The sequence below is a fragment of the Bombina bombina genome, chromosome 1 (assembly GCF_027579735.1).
Source record: "Bombina bombina isolate aBomBom1 chromosome 1, aBomBom1.pri, whole genome shotgun sequence".
In the NCBI taxonomy this organism is placed as follows: domain Eukaryota; kingdom Metazoa; phylum Chordata; class Amphibia; order Anura; family Bombinatoridae; genus Bombina; species Bombina bombina.
In genome coordinates this window covers 486,675,820-486,699,628 of record NC_069499.1, presented here as the reverse complement: position 1 = coordinate 486,699,628, position 23,809 = coordinate 486,675,820, and the positions used below count along the sequence as shown (strand labels likewise).

The following is a 23,809-nucleotide window of genomic DNA, read 5'->3' as shown; positions in this document are numbered from 1 at the left end:
GAAGGCCGAATATGCCAATATTGTCCAGAGTATTACAGTTTCCACTAAACATATGCTACTTTAATTTCTGCTGTTACACATTGAAGACTTCAAACTGAAAAACTGAATTAAACAAAAAAAAAATGACATTTGCAATGCAACATGTATTTAGACAGTGTTGCAGTTGTAATATAGTAGACAATTCTGCAGGTTTATTATTTCACCCTATATTAGACTTTGTGAATTGAAAGCTTATTGCAAACAACATTTTAGTGACTGATTCAAAATATTTTCTTCTCTTTTTCAGTTTTCACACTTAAAGTTCAAGTAAATGATCTTATCAGCCACCAGTATCTCCCTAAAGCAGTTGTTGAGGTGTTTGTGAACCACACCAAAACCAACTCTACAATGACTGGAAGCAATGGCTCCGTGCTAATTAAAGTTCCATATAAAAGTGGTCTAAGTTTAACAATAACTGCTTATAAAGATAGATACTTGTTAACACCGCTTCCTTGGAAGACTGGAAAAATGCCCAGTAAGTATAGATACAGCTTATATTTCTCTGCTAATGATTTTGCATTAGAGGTTATTGACACTAATTGTACAATTCCAGCTACGACCGATGTTCTGAAGATGTATAAATATATTATTTAGTCACATTACGTTTTGGGTAAATGTGTAGGTCTGGCAATCATTGGTATAGCGGACAGTAACTATTTTATGGAGCTACAAAATCACTACCATTTTTTTAGCTGCAGCTTCTTTGTGTGAACAAGCTTGCTCAGCTAAGGAGGCGCATAGGAAATGCCCCAGCCTCCCAGTCTAGCCATGCCCCAACATTGCCTAGCCATGCCCTGACTAACTCCACATAAAGAATGTCCAGTTCTACTGATTCAGCATCCACAACCCTATTTCTTCTTGTATCGTCTATAGAATTTAGGCACCCACAGACTTCTCTGACTCATTCCCCAGCCTTCTGGCACAGAGCTTTGCAGGATAAGTAAGTGTTTGCTATCCCCCCAATCAAAAATGCTATTTTCTAAAACCGCAACTGATAAGATGACTAGTGAAAATTATGCCATTTGGCAGGCAGGCAACATATTGTGTCCTGACTTCTATTTGTTGTATTGTTTTTTCACTCACATAAACTACACAACAGTCTTTTTTTGCCTGTTTATATTATCCAATACCTAAAAAGGTAAATACATAATTAATGATTTCACATACAAACATTTGACAATATAGAAAGGGCATTTTACATTAATAATCACAGAATTTTTGCAGCAATCATGTAAAAATATTGTACAATAATTCAATGAAGACAAAAACCTTATATATTCGTTTATTATAAATTGCATTAAAAGTAACATTCCGCTCGTTTGCATCCTTTTTTTTTTTCAATAATTTTCTGATTCCAAAATATATACTTCCATCTAAAGGGGAGGAGAGTCCACGGCTTCATTCATTACTTGTCGGAAATAAGAACCTGGCCACCAGGAGGAGGCAAAGACACCCCAGCCAAAGGCTTAAATACCTCCCCCACTTCCCTCATCCCCCAGTCATTCTTTGCCTTTCGTCACAGAAGGTTGGCAGAGAAGTGTTGGAAGATTCAGAGTAGGCTCTTAGGGAGGGTAGTACTCTTCGAAATGGGACTGGAGTTTTAAGTAGTCCTGTCAGCCTCTCAGTGAGAGCATGGATGAAAGTTAGAGTCCGGAGATGCAGGGAGAGTCTTTCTGCAAAACCATCCCGACTCATATTAACAGCTCCATAAGCAATCAGCATTGACGAGTTTCGCTGCCTGCTTCCTACGTTTAAGTGATGCTACTACACTGTCACACTTGAGAGGCCATGTTCCTGTTCCACGGCGTTGATTCTGGTAAGATTGTTTCATTTTTATACACATAATGACAACGCAGAAGACAGGGTCACAGTGTGATGCATTTTATCTTTATAGAATCATGGGTTAACATCCCTAGTAAGGGGATTTTTGAACAGGGGGGGTTATACATAATATTGTTTATTGTGTCATTGCTGCGATATGTGTGAGATGAGGCTCTGGCAATGGGTGAACTTTAGTTTCCTTCCGGGAGTATTGTGCGGCTGTTTTTGGCACGTTCTCCCTAGTGCAGGGGCGGTCCTGCAAGGCATTCCTGCTGACCAGGTGTGGCCTAATCTACTTCCTTGCTGGACAGACGGTGCAGGAGACGTAACGGTTTCTGTGGTCCGGGTCCTAGTAGGTGGTGAGTGCCCCGGCCATTGGAGGTTATAAAGGTGCCATTGTTTATATTTTATACTAGTCTGTAACAAAGCCACAAGCTATGGAGGACTCTGACGCGTTAGAGGGTACTCCCTCTTTAACTAAGTCTAGTACCTGTGTTTTATTGTGAGGAGGTTCCGGTAGATCCGCCTGCTCAACTATGTTCCCCTTGCCTTGATAAGGTCTCTGCTTCTCGAAAGAAGAAAATGTCTAGTACTACTGAGACGTCCACCTCTGAGGGCTCCCCGTCCCGTGAAGTGCGTCCCCTACATTCATCTCTGAGTACACATGCAGCACCCCAGGACATGACTATCTCTCCTTCGGGGGAAATCCGTGGCCGTCAGACTTTGCGGATCAACTGCAAACGGCGGTCTCAAAGGTGATTAGTGCCTTACCACGTTCTGCTAAGCGCAAGCGTAGGGTAAAATATGGCGATCTGGCCCAGGAGTCATATGCTCCTATAGATATCACGGGAAGATTATTCGCTGACGAGGACGACTCTGACTCTTTGGAGGACAATCCTTCTGGGTCGGAATCCATGTCATCTAAAGCTCCGTCTGCAGGGGAGCCTGGCTTTAGGCTTAGGATGGAAAATTTGCGCTTTTTGCTGAAGCAGGTGCTTGCTACTCTCGAGGTTCCGGATCTGAAACTACCGGAGGAAACTTCGATTCCTAAGCTTGATAAAGTGTATGAGGACAGGGTGGTACCTCAGACCTTCCCAGTCCTTTGAAGATGGCTAATATTATTAAGAATGAATGGGAGAAATTAGGTTCTTCCTTTCCCCTTCTTCTTCCTTTAATAATCTCTCAGCTCGAGCTGTGGGGGACCGTCCCTAAGGTGGATAGTGCTATATTTACGCTGATTCCTCTTAAGGATAGTTCGTCGTTCAAAGAGCCCATGGATAAAAAGATTATCTCTCTTTTCAGAGGCCTGGTTGCAGGATGTTCAAGACCTTTGGGTTCTGGAGGTTGTAGCCCAAGGATACAGAATAGGGTTCAGAACTCATCCGCCCGGGGCAGATTCCTCCTGTCAAATCTGTCTTCCAGACCAGGAAAGAGAGACACCTTTCTAGACTGTGTAAGGGATATCTCTTCTCTCTGAGTTATTGTACCAGTACCGCCAGCAGAAAGGGGTCTAGGGTACTATTCAAACCTTTTCGTGGTCCCAAAGAAGGAGGGCACGTTCCATCATTCAAAATGGAAATGATCAGATCTATTCTGCCCCTAGTTCAAGAGGGTCAGTTCATGTCGACAAAATATACTTGAAGGACTTCTACCTTGTGTAGTGGCCCGCATCAAGCAGGAGCAAGCTTCGGCTATTTTGATTGCTCCGTCGTGGCCGTGGAGGACATGGTTTGGGGATCTGTGGGGATGTCATTGTCTCCTCCATGGAGGTTACCCTGTCGCTGGGATCTGCTGGTACAGGGTCCTTTTCATCATCAAAATCTTGATTCTCTGAGACTGACTGCGTGGAGAATGAACGCTTAGTCTTGGCCAAGAGTGGGTACTTTGAGAGAGTGATTGATACTCTCGTTCAGGGCAGGAAGCCGGTCATCTGTCATAAGGTGTGGAGGACTTACTTGTCCTGGTGTGAGAAGCATGGATATCCTAGGCACAAGGTTAAGCTATCCAGGATTTTGTCCTTTTTCCAGGATGGACTGTAGAAGGGGCTTGCCGCCAGTTCCTTGAAGGGACAGATTTCGGCATTGTCCTGTTACACAAGAAGCTCGCTGAGCTTCCTGATATATAACCCTTTGTTCAGGCTTTGTCTAGAATCAGTCCTGTTTTTAGACAATCCGCTCTGCCTTGGAGTTTGAACTTGGTTCTGAAGGTGTTGCAGAGGGTTCCGTTTGAACCTATGCACTCTGTTGACATTAAGATTCTTTCTTGGAAGGTTCTATTTCTGTTAGCTATTGCATCAGTATGCAGAGTATCTGAGTTTGCGGCCTTGCAACGTGAGCCTCCTTATCTGGTGTTTCACGCTGATAAGGCTGTTCTTCGTACTGGTTTGGGATTCCTTCTTAAGGTTGTGTCTAACCGTAACATAAATCAGGAAATCGTTGTTCCTTCTTTGTGTCCTAACCCCACTTCTCCTAAGGAGAGGTTACTTCATAATTTGGATGTGGTTCGAGCTTTGACGTTCTATCTTCAGGCTACGAAGGATTTCAGACATCTCTTTTTGTGGTGTATTCAGGGAAGCGCAGGGGGCAGAAAGCCTCTGCAACTTCTTTGTTCTTTTGGTTGAGGAGCATGTTTCGCTTAGCCTGCGAGACAGCCGGACATAAGTCTCCTCAGAGGATCACGACTCATTCGACTAGAGCTGTGGCTTCTTCATTGGCCTTCAAGAATGAGGCCTCTATGTAGCAGATTTGTTGGTCCTCCTTTTATAAGTTTGATGTTCTTGCTTTGGCGGAAGCAGTTTTTGAGAGAGAGGTTTTACAGGCTGTGGTGCCCTCAGATTAGGGTCTGCCTCTTGCCCTCCCATTTTCATTCAGTGTCCTCTAGAGCTTTGGGATTTGTTCCCACAAGTAATGAATGAAGCCGTGGACTCTCCTCCCCATTCCATTTAGATGGAAAATATCAATTATGCTTACCTGATAATTTCATTTCCATTGTGGGAAGGAGAGTTCACAGCTCCTGCCCGTTGCTCCGGTGGGCGGACCTAAATTTCGTTTTTTGTTCTTCTGGCGCCATTTATACCCTGATATTTCTCCTACTGTTCCTTGTTCCCTCGGCAGAATGACTGGGGAATGTGGGAAGTGGGTGAGGTATTTAAGCCTTTGGCTGGGGTGTCTTTGCCTCCTGCTGGTGACCAGATTCTGCAAAACCATCCCGACTCATATTAACAGCTCCATAAGCAATCAGCATTGACGAGTTTCGCTGCCTGCTTCCTACGTTTAAGTGATGCTACTACACTGTCACACTTGAGAGGCCATGTTCCTGTTCCACGGCGTTGATTCTGGTAAGATTGTTTCATTTTTATACACATAATGACAACGCAGAAGACAGGGTCACAGTGTGATGCATTTTATCTTTATAGAATCATGGGTTAACATCCCTAGTAAGGGGATTTTTGAACAGGGGGGGTTATACATAATATTGTTTATTGTGTCATTGCTGCGATATGTGTGAGATGAGGCTCTGGCAATGGGTGAACTTTAGTTTCCTTCCGGGAGTATTGTGCGGCTGTTTTTGGCACGTTCTCCCTAGTGCAGGGGCGGTCCTGCAAGGCATTCCTGCTGACCAGGTGTGGCCTAATCTACTTCCTTGCTGGACAGACGGTGCAGGAGACGTAACGGTTTCTGTGGTCCGGGTCCTAGTAGGTGGTGAGTGCCCCGGCCATTGGAGGTTATAAAGGTGCCATTGTTTATATTTTATACTAGTCTGTAACAAAGCCACAAGCTATGGAGGACTCTGACGCGTTAGAGGGTACTCCCTCTTTAACTAAGTCTAGTACCTGTGTTTTATTGTGAGGAGGTTCCGGTAGATCCGCCTGCTCAACTATGTTCCCCTTGCCTTGATAAGGTCTCTGCTTCTCGAAAGAAGAAAATGTCTAGTACTACTGAGACGTCCACCTCTGAGGGCTCCCCGTCCCGTGAAGTGCGTCCCCTACATTCATCTCTGAGTACACATGCAGCACCCCAGGACATGACTATCTCTCCTTCGGGGGAAATCCGTGGCCGTCAGACTTTGCGGATCAACTGCAAACGGCGGTCTCAAAGGTGATTAGTGCCTTACCACGTTCTGCTAAGCGCAAGCGTAGGGTAAAATATGGCGATCTGGCCCAGGAGTCATATGCTCCTATAGATATCACGGGAAGATTATTCGCTGACGAGGACGACTCTGACTCTTTGGAGGACAATCCTTCTGGGTCGGAATCCATGTCATCTAAAGCTCCGTCTGCAGGGGAGCCTGGCTTTAGGCTTAGGATGGAAAATTTGCGCTTTTTGCTGAAGCAGGTGCTTGCTACTCTCGAGGTTCCGGATCTGAAACTACCGGAGGAAACTTCGATTCCTAAGCTTGATAAAGTGTATGAGGACAGGGTGGTACCTCAGACCTTCCCAGTCCTTTGAAGATGGCTAATATTATTAAGAATGAATGGGAGAAATTAGGTTCTTCCTTTCCCCTTCTTCTTCCTTTAATAATCTCTCAGCTCGAGCTGTGGGGGACCGTCCCTAAGGTGGATAGTGCTATATTTACGCTGATTCCTCTTAAGGATAGTTCGTCGTTCAAAGAGCCCATGGATAAAAAGATTATCTCTCTTTTCAGAGGCCTGGTTGCAGGATGTTCAAGACCTTTGGGTTCTGGAGGTTGTAGCCCAAGGATACAGAATAGGGTTCAGAACTCATCCGCCCGGGGCAGATTCCTCCTGTCAAATCTGTCTTCCAGACCAGGAAAGAGAGACACCTTTCTAGACTGTGTAAGGGATATCTCTTCTCTCTGAGTTATTGTACCAGTACCGCCAGCAGAAAGGGGTCTAGGGTACTATTCAAACCTTTTCGTGGTCCCAAAGAAGGAGGGCACGTTCCATCATTCAAAATGGAAATGATCAGATCTATTCTGCCCCTAGTTCAAGAGGGTCAGTTCATGTCGACAAAATATACTTGAAGGACTTCTACCTTGTGTAGTGGCCCGCATCAAGCAGGAGCAAGCTTCGGCTATTTTGATTGCTCCGTCGTGGCCGTGGAGGACATGGTTTGGGGATCTGTGGGGATGTCATTGTCTCCTCCATGGAGGTTACCCTGTCGCTGGGATCTGCTGGTACAGGGTCCTTTTCATCATCAAAATCTTGATTCTCTGAGACTGACTGCGTGGAGAATGAACGCTTAGTCTTGGCCAAGAGTGGGTACTTTGAGAGAGTGATTGATACTCTCGTTCAGGGCAGGAAGCCGGTCATCTGTCATAAGGTGTGGAGGACTTACTTGTCCTGGTGTGAGAAGCATGGATATCCTAGGCACAAGGTTAAGCTATCCAGGATTTTGTCCTTTTTCCAGGATGGACTGTAGAAGGGGCTTGCCGCCAGTTCCTTGAAGGGACAGATTTCGGCATTGTCCTGTTACACAAGAAGCTCGCTGAGCTTCCTGATATATAACCCTTTGTTCAGGCTTTGTCTAGAATCAGTCCTGTTTTTAGACAATCCGCTCTGCCTTGGAGTTTGAACTTGGTTCTGAAGGTGTTGCAGAGGGTTCCGTTTGAACCTATGCACTCTGTTGACATTAAGATTCTTTCTTGGAAGGTTCTATTTCTGTTAGCTATTGCATCAGTATGCAGAGTATCTGAGTTTGCGGCCTTGCAACGTGAGCCTCCTTATCTGGTGTTTCACGCTGATAAGGCTGTTCTTCGTACTGGTTTGGGATTCCTTCTTAAGGTTGTGTCTAACCGTAACATAAATCAGGAAATCGTTGTTCCTTCTTTGTGTCCTAACCCCACTTCTCCTAAGGAGAGGTTACTTCATAATTTGGATGTGGTTCGAGCTTTGACGTTCTATCTTCAGGCTACGAAGGATTTCAGACATCTCTTTTTGTGGTGTATTCAGGGAAGCGCAGGGGGCAGAAAGCCTCTGCAACTTCTTTGTTCTTTTGGTTGAGGAGCATGTTTCGCTTAGCCTGCGAGACAGCCGGACATAAGTCTCCTCAGAGGATCACGACTCATTCGACTAGAGCTGTGGCTTCTTCATTGGCCTTCAAGAATGAGGCCTCTATGTAGCAGATTTGTTGGTCCTCCTTTTATAAGTTTGATGTTCTTGCTTTGGCGGAAGCAGTTTTTGAGAGAGAGGTTTTACAGGCTGTGGTGCCCTCAGATTAGGGTCTGCCTCTTGCCCTCCCATTTTCATTCAGTGTCCTCTAGAGCTTTGGGATTTGTTCCCACAAGTAATGAATGAAGCCGTGGACTCTCCTCCCCATTCCATTTAGATGGAAAATATCAATTATGCTTACCTGATAATTTCATTTCCATTGTGGGAAGGAGAGTTCACAGCTCCTGCCCGTTGCTCCGGTGGGCGGACCTAAATTTCGTTTTTTGTTCTTCTGGCGCCATTTATACCCTGATATTTCTCCTACTGTTCCTTGTTCCCTCGGCAGAATGACTGGGGAATGTGGGAAGTGGGTGAGGTATTTAAGCCTTTGGCTGGGGTGTCTTTGCCTCCTGCTGGTGACCAGATTCTTATTTCCCACAAGTAATGAATGAAGCCGTGGACTCTCCTCCCCACGATGAAAATTAAATTATCAGGTAAGCATAATTTATATTTTCTTAATGGGACTCTGTAGTGAGAAAGCAAAGTGAAATATCTATACTATACTAGCGTTTGTAATGCGTCCGTCAGTGTCGCCAGTTGCGCACGCATCCTCAAAGGAATTTTGGCTGCGCGAGGCAGCTAAAAGAATGTTGGCTGCGCAGCCAAAAGAATCCACCTGGATGCAGCTTACTGCATCCAGGTGGATCCGGAAAATGGCAGGGTGGTGAAAGAATCCACCACAGCTTGAATCTTTCACCACCCTGCCATTTTCGGAATCCACTTGGATGCAGCGTAGGCAAACCTGAAGCCTTAAAAAAACAAAACACGCAACCGCCCACACAAAATAACGAAAAAACAAGTAACCGCCTCCAAGAAATAAATAAAAAACACGTAACCGTCCGCACGAAGTATAACAAAAAAAACCTAATCTCCCTCACAAAGTATTGACAAACACTGCAAACCCCCACATCGCAAAATAATAAAGTAATTAACCCCTTATCTGCAAATAACATAATTAAAATATTAACCCCTTAACCACCAACCCCCACACCGCAATAAACCTAATTAACCCCTAAACCGCCAACCCCCCACATCACAATAAACCTAATTAACCTATTAACCTATTAACCCCTAAACCCCCACATCGCAATAAACCTAATTTACCTATTAACTCCTAAAACGCCAACCCCCACAACGCAAATAACTAATTTAATTACTAAGCCCCCTAACCTACCACCCCCTAAGTTAACCCCAATACTAAGTTACACTTAAATAAAACCTAACATTAAATTACAAAAAAAAATAATCTAAAATTATAAAAAAAAAAAAAAAAATTAAATCTAATCCCTATGAAAATATAAAAGCCCCCCGCCCTCAAATAAAAACACAGCCTAAACTAAACTACCAATAGACCTTAAAAGGACACTAAGCTCCAAATAGGCACTCACCGTTCCTAAAGTCCGGCGGAGAAGGTTTTCTTCCAGACGGCTCCATCATCTTCTATCTTCATCTGGAGCGAAGGCGGCGTATAACGGAGGTGTGGAGCTGGCTTTCCCGATGCGTGTATCCTCAGCTGCGGTCCTCAACGGTGGTGGTCCTTGGAGGCGGCGGGCCTCAGCGTCGTGGAGGCTTCCCTTCATGCGATCGTCCGTCGCACACTGAAGATTGAATGCAAGGTATCCCATATTTATTGGGGAACCTTGCATTCCTCTTGGCTGAAATTTTTGAACAGCCAATAGGATTTCAGTAGCTCTAATCCTATTTGCTGATTTCAAAATTGATTGCAGTACTTTGCATTCAATCGTCAGTGTACGACGGACATCGGATGAAGAGGAGCCTCCATGCCGCTGAGGAACGCCGCTGAGGATCCACACATTGGAGAAGACAGCTCCACACCTCTGATCCGCGCCGCCTTCATTCTGGATGAAGATAGAAGATGATGGAGCCGCCTGAAAGAAGACCTTCTCTGCCGGAGTTCAGAGGCTTAGTCTTAGACTTTTTTTTTATTTTTTGGGGTGGCTTTTATTTTTTAGATTAGGGTTTTTTGGGCTGGAAAAGAGCTGATTGCCCTCTTAAGGGCAGTAAAAGAGTTGAATGGCATTTTAAGGGCAATGCCCATACAAATGCCCCTTTAGGGGCAATGGGTAGTTTTTTGTTTTAGTGTTAGGTTAGCTATTGGTAGTTTAGTATTAGATTAGGGGGTGTTTTTATTTTTGAATTTTTTTTATAGGGGTATAAGTTTAGGTTTAAATTTTTTAGTTTGGATAGCTTTGTTTATTTTTTTCTGTAATTTTACATTTTTTGTGTGTGTAATTTTAGCTTTGGGGTTTGTATTTTTTTTTTTTTTTTTAATAGACTTCCCTCTGGGCAGGCTTATCGCCTAGTTTGAAAAATAAAAACATAATTTATGTAAGAACTTACCTGATAAATTCATTTCTTTCATATTGACAAGAGTCCATGAGCTAGTGACGTATGGGATATACAATCCTACCAGGAGGGGCAAAGTTTCCCGAACCTCAAAATGCCTATAAATACACCCCTCACCACATCCACAATTCAGTTTAACGAATAGCCAAGTAGTGGGGTGATAAAGAAAGGAGTAAAAAGCATCAACAAAGGAATTTGGATATAATTGTGCTTTATACAAAAAATCATAACCACCATAAAAAGGGTGGGTCTCATGGACTCTTGCCAATATGAAAGAAATGAATTTATCAGGTAAGTTCTTACATAAATTATGTTTTCTTTCATGTAATTGGCAATAGTCCATGAGCTAGTGACGTATGGGATAGTAATACCCAAGATGTGGAACTCCACAGAAGAGTCACTAGAGAGGGAGGGATAAAATAATAACAGCCATTTTCTGCTAAAAAAAATAATCCACAACCCAAAATATAAGTTTATTCTCATAATGAAAAGATAAAACTCAAACATAAGCAGAGGAATCAAACTGAAACATCTGCCTGAAAACTTTTCTACCAAAAACTGCTTCCGAAGAAGCAAATACATCAAAACTGTAGAATTTAGTAAATGTATGCAAAGAAGGCCAAGTTGCTGCTTTGCAAATCTGATCAACTGAAGCTTCATTCTTAAAAGCCCACAAAGTGGAGACTGATCTAGTAGAATGAGCTGTAATTCTTTGAGGCGGGGCCTGACCCGACTCCACATAAGCCTGATTAATCAAAAGCTTTAACCAAGATGCCAAGGAAATTGCAGAAGCCTTCTGACCTTTCCTAGAACCAGAAAAGATAACAAATAGACTAGAAGTCTTCCTGAAATCTTTAGTAGCTTCAACATAATATTTCAAAGCTCTTACCACATCCAAAGAATGTAAGGATCTCTCCAAAAAATTCTTAGGATTAGGACACAAAGAAGGAACAACAATTTCTCTATTAATGTTAGAATTCGCAATCTTAGCTAGAAATTTAAATGAAGTCTGCATAACTGCCTTATCCTGATGGAAATTGGAAAAGGAGATTCACAATAAAGAGCTGATAATTCCTAAACTCTTCTAGCAGAAGAGATGGCCAAAAGGAACAACACTTTCCAAGAAAGTAGTTTAATGTCCAAAGAATGCATAGGCTCAAACGGAGGAGCCTGTAAAGCCTTCAAAACCAAATTAAGACTCCAAGGAAGAGAAATTGATTTAATAACAGGCTTTATACTGACCAAAGTCTGTACAAAACAGTGAATATCAGGAAGCTTAGCAATCTTTCTGTGAAATAAAATAGAAAGAGCAGAGATTTGTCCCTTTAAGGAACTTGCAGATAAACCCTTATCCATACCATCCTGAAGAATCTGTAAAATTGTAGGAATTCTAAAAGAATGCCAGGAAAATTTATATAAATACATTTTAAGATAATCTTTCTAGAAACAGATTTACGAGCCTGTAACATAGTATTAATCACTGAGTCAGAGAAACCTCTATGACTAAGCACTAGGTATTCAATTTCCATACCTTCAAATTTAATGATTTGAGATCCTGATGGAAAAACGGACCTTGAGACAGAAGGTCTGGCCTTAATGGAAGTGGCCAAGGTTGGCAACTGGACATCCAAACAAGATCCGCATACCAAAACCTGTGAGGCCGTGCTGGAGCTACCAGCAACACAAACGATTGTTCCATAATGATCTTGGAAATCACTCTTGGAAGAAGAACCAGAGGCGGGAAGATATAAGCAGGTTGGTAACACCAAGGAACTGCTAACGCATCCACCGCTTCCGCCTGAGGATCCCTGGACAGGTACCTGGGTAGTTTCTTGTTTAGATGGGAAGCCATCAGATCTATTTCTGGAAGACCCCACATCTGAACAATCTGAGAAAACACATCTGGATGGACGACCACTCCCTCGGATGTAAAGTCTGACGGCTGAGATAATCCTCTTCCCAATTGTCTATACCTGGGATATGAACCGCAGAAATTAGACATGAACTGGATTCCGCCCAAGCAAGTATCCAAGATACTTATTTCATAGCTTGGGGACTGTGTGTCCCACCCTGATGATTGACATATTCCACAGTCTGTCTGAAAACAAATGAACGGTTCTCTCTTCAACAGAGGCCAAACCTGAAAAGCCCTGAAAATAGCACAGAGTTCTAAAATATTGATTTGTAACTTCGCCTCTTGAGATTTCCAAACCCCTTGTGCTGTCAGAGATCCCCAGACAGCTCCCCAACCTGAAAGACTTGCATCTGTTGTGATCACAGTCCAGGTTGGACGAACAAAAGAGGCTCCTTGAACTATACGATGGTGATCTAACCACCAAGTCAGAGAGAGTCGAACATTGGGATTTAAGGATATTAATTGTGATATCTTTGTATAATCCCTGCACCATTGGTTCAGCATACAAAGCTGGAGAGGTCTCATATGAAAACGAGCAAAGGGGATCGCGTCCAATGCTGCAGTCATGAGACCTAAAACTTCCATGCACAATTTTAATCGTCTTTTGTCTGTTAGAGACAAAGTCATGGACACTGAATCTATCTGGAAACCTAAAAAGGTGACCCTTGTCTGAGGAATCAAATAACTTTTTGGTAAATTGATCCTCCATAAATAGTTTAATTAATCAGGAGCACTAAAAAGCTAAAAGCGATTGCCTATTAATATTAATAATATTAATAAAGTGCCAAGTGTATGTGCAAAAAATTAATTGCAAAAAATATTAATAAAGTGCATCTACAAGCAACAGAAATTCAAAAAATTAAAAATACTTTCAAAACAGGTATAACTGACTTAATAATACCTAAATGGTACATAAATAGTCCTAATTTATCTGAAAACTTATTATAAAGTGCACAAGTGTGGAAATAGATCCAGACAGGTATACGTCTATATTAACATATGCCTATATAGATTACTATACATCTAAGAATATAGGGTGAAAAAAATGGTCCTCTGACTAAATGTCTATAAGAACCAGAGCTGTAATTTACGGAGCTGTAATTTACAGATAGTGTGTAGTGTTACAAGAGCGCTATAGCTAAAAACAGGTGAGGGAAAACAGTTTCTTCGTTTGTTATTAAATTATAAACTATAAATTGTTAATCTATAAATACAATTTAAAATACTAAATGGTGGGAAAAGGGTTGAGAACACAGATTATCTATAATAAATAAAATGTATCAAAACACTAGAAATAGGTGTAGTAGTGATGGTAATAATGCACAAAATGTTAAAAGTAAGGCTCTGCCTAAAATTAAATCAAATGTAAACAAATGCACACAAATCTAAATATTTATAAAAACGGACGTCTCCGTATAAAATTTTAAATTAGAATTAAGGTTGCCACCACATATCGATAAAAAATGATGATTGAAAGGAGAGAGTTCCGGATAACCAAATTAACAGTTCTTATTGTAAACGGGAAATCTTATCTTACCCGTAACCAGTTCAAAAGTCAGTTAGAGGGGGAATTTCCTGACTTACCCCCAAACAGTTCAGCGGTCAGTCCCGTAGATAGAAAAATTACCGCCGTAGCGGAGTGACGTCACTATTTGTAGGGGCTGTCCACAGAGCGCAGTCTGATTGATCCTTAGGAGGGCAGTATCGGATTTCTCACTGCCGTGATCTTTTGAATGAAGTATCCGCTCTTAAGTGCCAACTAGCACGCAGGATACTAATTTAAACCATCCGTTGTAAGGGGACAAATAGTCCAGGGGTGTATAGGAACTACAGTCTCACCTTATTTTAGAATAAAGCTGGTCTAGTGCACATAATCATCCAAATGTGCAGGAGATGTAGATTCTTCTATTTCGAAAGTGCTGGTGCCTGTATGGAAAGTGCTGGTGCTATTCCACGGATTGTTGTAACCAGTTATTAACCCAGGCAATTTTGACAAAATAAAAAAGGATTCTTAAGCAGAATTTCAATTCAAAATGCAAATATAGCAACAAAGTTCATAAGCAACGAACATCAATGCGTTTCTCCCTATACAGGGCTTTTTCAAGATGAAAGTGTTGCCGACAGTTGCACCTTTTTAAAGGTGTTCCTAATTTTTCATTGGTTCAGTGAAATTAGTTAAGGTGGTTGAAACAATTTCATAAGGTGGTATTGGCAAACCTCTATTTTGGCAACCATACTTATAGTTTGTGTGCAAATACATATTGCATATATACGAGTTTAAAATGTAAAAATTTAAAACTTAGAAGTATATTAATTGAAGCCTATACTATAGAAATAATTAAAAGAAAGTCCATAGATATCTAAAAGGATATATTAAATGTAGGATATTCCTATACTATAATAATTTAAATATAGGATATAAATATAGAGTCCGTAGGTGTAAAATCATATATTTATTACTCAGAACATTAATTCATACATATAAATAAAATGGTATTAGTAATATATATGAAATATATAGATATAAATCCATAGGTTTAAAATCATATAGGTGTTACTCAGGACATTAGTTCATACATAGAAATACATTAGTTTAATACAAAAGTGGGAGGATAGTTGGGCATTTATATTAAAAACTAATAAAAATCTAAAATGGGGTTAGTCCAATAAAAATGGTGAAATATCAAGCTCTGAGTTCAGTCCAGTAGGGAATAGTGTCTCATATTTGTAAATGAACTCTGCTTCTTTCAATTTAAGGAATTTTTCTATATTTCCACCTCTCCAATTTTGTTTAACATGTAATATTCCCCAATATTTAAGATCTGATGTTCTACCTTTTATGTTTTAGTTTAAAATGTTTATACAAATTAGTATCATCAATTCCTTTTTCGATACATAAGAGGTGCTCCCTTATTCTATCTTTGACCATTCTTTTTGTCTCCCCAAAGTAAACCAAATCACATGTACATTTAAGGGCATATATAACTCCCTTAGTAGGGCATCTAATGCATTCTTTAATTTTAATTTCTTCTCCTGATTTTGAGACCTTTAGTGTGCTTCTTTTATCACTATGTTTGCAGGCCTTACAAGAATAGCACGGAAAAAAAACTGATATTTTTTCTCCCTGTAGGTCTTTTTGTATGAAACCACGTTTTTTTGTGTTTGGTATACTAGGTGCCAGAATAGACTTGAAGTTCTTTGTTTTTTTAAAAATCATTTTAGGTTTGGGTGGGAGGGAAGCTCCTATTATAGGATCTGCTCTAAGTATTGCCCAATGTTTATTGAGGATTTTTCTCATGAGACCATGGTCTGCACTAAAATCTGTAATAAACGGAACATTAATTATTTCCTTATTCTCTTTAGTATATTTTTGTTTATAGATGAGTAAGGAATCTCTTTCTGTTTCTTTAGCTCTTTGTACAGCTTTATTTACAGTATCTTCATTATAACCCCTGTCTTTAAACTTTTCTATTAGTACCTCAATTTGATTCTCAAAGTCACACATTCTAGAACAGTTTTTCCTTATCCTTAAACTTTGTCCAACAGGGATATTATCTTTCCACTGTTGCAAATGACAGCTGTTAGCGTGAACAAAGCTATTAGAGTCCACTTCTTTAAAATGCGTTTTTGTTTGTATAGAATTATTAATGACCATGATTTCTAAATCTAGAAAGACAACTTTTTCCCTACTATAATTAAAAGTAAAATTCAGGCCACTGTCATTAGTATTCATGTCTTTAAAGAGGCTAAGTAATTTGTCTTCTGTCCCTCTCCATAGCAATAGGACATCATCGATGTACCGTCTATAGAGCACGAGGTCTGCACCACAGTCATGCATCTGGAAAAAGGATTCCTCCCAATTTCCAACAAAGAGATTGGCATAACTGGGTGCAAACCTTGTGCCCATAGTCGTACCCTCGATTTGTAAGTAAAATTGCTTATCATGCATAAAATAATTGTTTTTTAGTATAAACTGTATACTTGTGAGTAGAAATTTCTTTTGTTCACTCATCATATCAGGGTCAGTATCTAAATATTTACTGATTGCTTTTATTCCCTTTGCATGATCTATCACCGTATAGAGTGATGTTATATCCCCAGTGACTAAAATCAGATTTTCTTCCCAAACTGTATCCCTTAAAATATTCAGAACCTCAGTCGAGTCCTTTAAATAGGAATCTAATTTCTTAACAAATTTCTGTAGGTAGATGTCTACATAATGTGAAAGGTTGGATGACAGAGATCCAATCCCGGAGATAATTGGTCTCCCTGGAGGTCGCTCTAAATTTTTGTGAATTTTAGGAAGGAAGTAGAACACCGGGACCCTCGGGAAGATAGGGTCCAGGAATTGATCCTCCAACCATGTCTTTAAAGAAACAACACTAGTTGATTTGTGTGAGATTCTGCAGAATGTAAAGACTGAGCTAGTACCAAGATATCGTCCAAATAAGGAAACACTGTAATACCCCGTTCTCTGATTACAGAGATTAGGGCAGTGATTTTCAACCTTTTTTTTTGCCGTAGCACACTTTTTTACATAAAAAAATCCTGTGGCACACCACATCCCAAAATTTTACAAAATCATACATTGTAGCAGCCTAATACAGCATATATATATATACAAACTATATATGACATATTGACATTCATTCACAAACAATCATAATGATTGTCTGTAAATGAATGTCAATATGTCATGGTTGTAAATGATGCCTGATGAGCCTGTCACATGCCTCCCAATATTTCAAAATTTGAAAATGTTAACTGTGGAGAACAAGATTATATGTGGAGCATGAGATATATATATATATATATATATATATATACATACACACACATATATATATATATATACAATAACAAAAAGAACTTGCACTCACTGGACTTTTCAACAAAACTTTACTTGGCAAAGAAATAGTGACGTTTCGGGGACAGTGTATCCCCTTCCTCAGACAGTGATTGCATCAAACATTAGTGAATTTATACAGTCAAACAAACAAACCCCTCCCCCCAATTAGCAAAAAAAAACGCCAAACATGTTGCTAGGGTGACCATACGTCACAAAGTAAACATAGTGTTAATCTGATACTTAAAATGCAATATGAGCCATCACAGCTCTTACACAAATTGTGACTGTGCAAATGCTCGTATTAAAAAAACCTATAGCAATACTGGGCATTGATGAGAAACATATATTCCACAGCTATAACAATTCATCCATTACACTTGGTAAGCCAACTAGTGCTCATAGCCTCATGAATTTCACAACAAGCGTATCAGATGCAGAATGAATATAAGATGGAGATAGCAGAGACTGCTGACAACCTACAAAACACAAACTTGAAGACAATACAGGCACCGATCGCTATGCATCGCACCATAGCACCCGCACACAACGCTGAGAAGGGAAACAAAACCCGGAACTGCATCAGCCGCTCACGTGGGTGGCGATGCGCCAATCAACAGGGTTGTGGTTGCCATGGTGATGAGTCACAATGATCGCAATCTGTAGCGGAGGGGGCACCAACATAATGGGAAGCGGTATTAAAAGTTGTCTCTGAGACATAACATACCTGATTACATAGCACTACATTGTCAAAACTCAATCAATGGAAATCTGTGTTATATCATAAATACACCTTCACTCATAGTCAGCGCCACTATATTAGCTACAACAGTGCCGGCCAGCGAGGACGAGGAAGAGGCCACACGCACGGAGGGGGGGCTGGAGAGAGAAAACCGCCACTACCTACCAGAAAATAACCACCACTGGTCCTGTTGAGGACCTAGTGGTGAACATCAGTGACAGAGTTTTATCCATGGCAGAGAGAAGTGTGTTAAATAGAGGCTTGAGTTTTGTCCCTTCTGGCAAGGGTGACGAGTTCGCCAATTACATTGATTGCCAAAAATTCCAGCGGTCCTTGAGACTAAAAGAATTTTTTAAAGACCACTCCGTAGATGGTGACATACATAAGTTTAAGAACAAAAGTTCGTTTGACCCTTCAAGCAACAATGCCAGTATCAAGACTTTTATGAGATTGGTCTCTCAGGATCTGAGAGGATATGAGTCTAATAAATACCATACCAACCTAACTTCAGAAGAGAAAGCAGCCATCACAACATTGTCTAAGGACCCTGACTAGATTAATCAGCAACTTAGTGATAATGAGACGTATCAGCCACTTCCCAGGGATCCCACCAAAAACTTTCAAACCTTGATACATCAGGTGGTTCAAGAGGGACTGAAAGAAGGGTGGATCGATGAAGACATAGCTGGTTTCTTGAAGATTGCACATCCAGTCTGTCCCATACTGTACACGCTTCCCAAAATTCACAAGGATCTGGAGAAGCCTCCGGGGAGGCCAATCGTTTCTGCTCATAACTCCATCACCTCTAGGCTAGCAATCTTCGTGGACCATTTTCTACAACCTCTTGTGAGGAATATGAGGTCATACCTAAGGGATTCATCACAGCTGATTGCAGAACTTAAAACCATTAAGTTTGATGAGCCATATATTCTAGTTACAGCAGATGTTAACAGTTTATACACAATTATTCCGCACGAGACAGGGAAACAATATGTATCTGATGCCTTGGATAAACATCCCTATGTAGGTCCCCCTAGAGACTTCCTGATCAAATTGCTTGACTTGAGCTTACGTCTTAATTATTTCAGGTTTGAGGGCAAGTACCACCAACAAATATCAGGTACGGCCATGGGATCAAACGTGGCCCCCTCACTGGCTAACATATATATATATATATATATATATATATATATGGAGCATTATGAACTGTTCGTGATGGGGATATACCAGAAACCTGAAATACTATACTATAAACGGTATATAGACGATTTGTTAATTATTTGGAGTGGTACAGTTATGGAGTTGGAAGGATGGTTTGAGTATTTGAATTCACTCACAAACCCAGTGAAATTTAAACTCAAACATGATTCGGAAAGTATTGAGTTCTTGGACTTAAATATCTTTAAAACAGAGAGTGGTAATTTGGGTACCTCTTTATTTAGGAAACCCACAAACTCTATTCTACACGCCACGAGCAACCATCCGACAGCACTCCTCAAGGCAATTCCGAAAGCCCAACTGCAGCGGGCCGTAAGGAACAATAGTGATGAGATCAAAAGACACCAACAACTCAATGAGATGCAACAACGGTTCACACAACGAGGTTACAATCCGCACCTTATCAAACAGAGCAGAATGGTAGTGGAAAATGATACCTTGATGTCTTCTCGAATTGATCCAAAAGAGGAGCAGAGAATGACCTTCACTACGGTTTATAGTCCCTCAAAGAGAGCCTTGGGTATATCATTAAGGGAACACTGGCATATTGTACAAGGTGATCCCTCTCTCCCGTTCAATGGTTGGCAACCCCCTAGAGTGGGATTTAAACGCGACAAGAATCTGAAAGATCTTCTGATGCTCACTGATCCCACCCATTGCTACAACCCTGAGACATGGTTGACACAAAGAAAGAAACCAGGATGCTACAGATGTTTGGGATGTACCACCTGCAACGCTATGATTCCAGGGCCCACCTTTGGACATCCCCATCGAAACCAACGGTTCAAGATCAGACATGTGATGACGTGCACCACTTCTCATGTGGTGTACCTACTGAATTGTAGCTGCGGGCGGTTTTATGTGGGGAAAACCACTGATGATGCCAGAACCCGGTTTGCTAATCACAGGTCATCTATCAGAACTGCTCTGAAAAAGGGCTCTAGTGACCAACCTGTGGCCAGGCATTTTGTGGAGAAAGGTCATGGACTTCAGGACCTGAGATTCACCCTAATCGATCATGTCCCCCCATTGAGGCGGGGGGGGGGGGTGATAGGGATACACTCCTCCTACATATTGAGGCCAAATGGATTTTTCGTTTAAACACCTTGCAACCTCATGGACTCAATACTATGTTTGACTGGCACTGTTTTCTGTAGTATGGATCCAGCCCCTGTTGATGCCTGACTGTCAGATTTATACCATAGTATGAGAGTCCACGCCATTTAGGTTACCTATTTGGAGAGTCCACACTCCATTCTATGCTTGTTTATTCTTTGTTATTTTTGTTTCATTCTTTTTCTTATGCACATATGGGGTTTCTTTAGTTCATTCTCTCTGGGTTCTTTTGATCTATTTTCTATTCTTTATCTATGTCTGAGGTTCTCTTGTACTTCTTTTCTTTCTTCATAACGTTACTTGGTGGTTGGGACTCTAGTCTATAACTGAGACACTACTTTGCTAACAGAATGCGCTATACTATATGTGATCTATACATTACTTGTTATTTGTAAATCACCACCAGGCTATGGCGATAGTACTGGTAGGTTAGTGACACTGCAAATGTGCAAAGGTATAGAATGGCACTTTACAGTGATGTGTGATTATACATGGTCACCTATCGAGTTCTGTTGTGTTTTAGACGATATGGGGGAGTGGCACATGACTCGTAAGCGTAGCACTGTTGTAGCTAATATAGTGGCGCTGACTATGAGTGAAGGTGTATTTATGATATAACACAGATTTCCATTGATTGAGTTTTGACAATGTAGTGCTATGTAATCAGGTATGTTATGTCTCAGAGACAACTTTTAATACCGCTTCCCATTATGTTGGTGCCCCCTCCGCTACAGATTGCGATCATTGTGACTCATCACCATGGCAACCACAACCCTGTTGATTGGCGCATCGCCACCCACGTGAGCGGCTGATGCAGTTCCGGGTTTTGTTTCCCTTCTCAGCGTTGTGTGCGGGTGCTATGGTGCGATGCATAGCGATCGGTGCCTGTATTGTCTTCAAGTTTGTGTTTGGTAGGTTGTCAGCAGTCTCTGCTATCTCCATCTTATATTCATTCTGCATCTGATACGCTTGTTGTGAAATTCATGAGGCTATGAGCACTAGTTGGTTTACCAAGTGTAATGGATGAATTGTTATAGCTGTGGAATATATGTTTCTCATCAATGCCCAGTATTGCTATAGGTTTTTTAATACGAGCATTTGCACAGTCACAATTTGTGTAAGAGCTGTGATGGCTCATATTGCATTTTAAGTATCAGATTAACACTATGTTTACTTTGTGACGTATGGTCACCCTAGCAACATGTTTGGCGTTTTTTTTGCTAATTGGGGGGAGGGGTTTGTTTGTTTGACTGTATAAATTCACTAATGTTTGATGCAATCACTGTCTGAGGAAGGGGATACACTGTCCCCGAAACGTCACTATTTCTTTGCCAAGTAAAGTTTTGTTGAAAAGTCCAGTGAGTGCAAGTTCTTTTTGTTATTGTATACCCAATTCTACTAGCACCCTGGCAGTTGCAATTGAGTGAGAGTGCACATCTTTGCTAACGTATATATATACATATATATATATATATATGGAACAAGTGCGCAAACGCACAAAACATGTCTGCATGAGGATCAGCTCACCAACCTGATTGATTGAGTCACTGCTGACTTTTTGGCTTTTTTAGGACACTGTCGGCTAGATTTAGAGTTCTGCGGCCAAAGGGGTGCGTTAGCTACGTGTGCTTTTTTTCTCCCGCACCTTTTAAATACCGCTGGTATTTAGAGTTCACAGAAGGGCTGCGTTAGGCTCCAAAAAAGGGAGCGTAGAGCATATTTACCACCACTTCAACTCTCGATACCAGCGGTGCTTACGGACGCGGCCAGCTTAAAAAACGTGCTCGTGCACGATTCCCCAATAGGAAACAATGGGGCTGTTTGAGCTGAAAAAAACCCTAACACCTGCAAAAAAGCAGCGTTAAGCTCCTAACGCAGCCCCATTGTATCCTATGGGGAAACACTTCCTAAGTCTGCACCTAACACCCTAACATGTACCCCGAGTCTAAACACCCCTAGCCTTACACTTATTAACCCCTAATCTGCCGCCCCCGCTATCGCTGACCCCTGCATATTATTATTAACCCCTAATCTGCTGCTCCGTACACCGCCGCAACCTACATTATACCTATGTACACCTAATCTGCTGCCCCTAACACCGCCGACCCCTATATTATATTTATTAACCCCTAATCTGCCGCCCCCAACGTCGCCTCCACCTACCTACACTTATTAACCCCTAATCTGCTGACCAGAGTTCGCTGCTACTCTAATAAATGTATTAACCCCTAAAGCTAAGTCTAACCCTAACACTAACACCCCCCTAAGTTAAATATAATTTAAATCTAACAAAATAAATTAACTCTTATTAAATAAATTCATCCTATTTAAAGCTAAATACTTACCTATAAAATAAACCCTAATATAGCTACAATATAAATTATAATTATATTGTAGCTATTTTAGGATTAATATTTATTTTACAGGCAACTTTGTAATTATTTTAACTAGGTACAATAGCTATTAAATAGTTAATAACTATTTAATAGCTACCTAGTTAAAATAATTACAAAATTACCTGTAAAATAAATCCTAACCTAAGTTACAATTAAACCTAACACTACACTATCAATAAATAAATTAAATAAACTACCTACAATTATCTACAATTAAACCTAACACTACACTATCAATAAATAAATTAAATAAAATACCTACAAATAAATACAATTAAATAAACTAACTAAAGTACAAAAAATAAAAAAGAACTAAGTTACAAAAAATAAAAAAATATTTACAAACATTTGAAAAATATTACAACAATTTTAAACTAATTACACCTACTCTAAGCCCCCTAATAAAATAACAAAGCCCCCCAAAATAAAAAAATGCCCTACCCTATTATAAAATTAAAATAGAAAAGCTCTTTTACCTTACCAGCCATTAAAAGGGCCATTTGCGGGGCATGCCCCAAAGAATTCAGCTCTTTTGCCTGGAGAAAAAAAACATACAATACCCCCCCCCCCAACATTACAACCCACCACCCACATACCCCTAATCTAACCCAAACCCCCCTTAAATAAACCTAACACTAAGCCCCTGAAGATCTTCCTACCTTATCTTCACCACACCGGGTATCACACCGATCCGTCCTGGCTCCGATGTCTTGATCCAAGCCCAAGCGGGGGGCTGAAGACATCCATCCTCCGGCTGAAGTCTTGATCCAAGCGGGCAGAAGAGGACATCCGGACCGGCAAACATCTGCATCCAAGCCGCATCTTCTATGTTCTTCCATCCGATGACGACCGGCTGATCTTCAAGACCTCCACCGCGGATCCATCCTCTTCTTCCGACGACTAGACGACGAATGAAGGTTCCTTTAAGGGACGTCATCCAAGATGGCGTCCCTCGAATTCCGATTGGCTGATAGGATTCTATCAGCCAATCGGAATTAAGGTAGGAAAATTCTGATTGGCTGATGGAATCAGCCAATCAGATTCAAGTTCAATCCGATTGGCTGATCCGATCAGCCAATCAGATTGAGCTCGCATTCTATTGGCTGATCGGAACAGCCAATAGAATGCGATCTCAATCTGATTGGCTGATCGGATCAGCCAATCGGATTGAACTTGAAAC

At 41.0% G+C, this 23,809-nt stretch overlaps 1 protein-coding gene across 1 annotated transcript in view; it reads left to right on the top strand.

Annotated features, from left to right (window-relative positions):
• The window catches only part of FAM171B (family with sequence similarity 171 member B), a 403,258-nt gene that overhangs the window by 41,489 nt on the left and 337,960 nt on the right, over positions 1-23,809 (top strand). Inside the window, exon 2 of the mRNA XM_053712851.1 lies at positions 287-514. Within this exon, the coding sequence (XP_053568826.1) occupies positions 287-514 (228 nt within the window). The remainder of the gene's footprint in view (positions 1-286; positions 515-23,809) is intronic.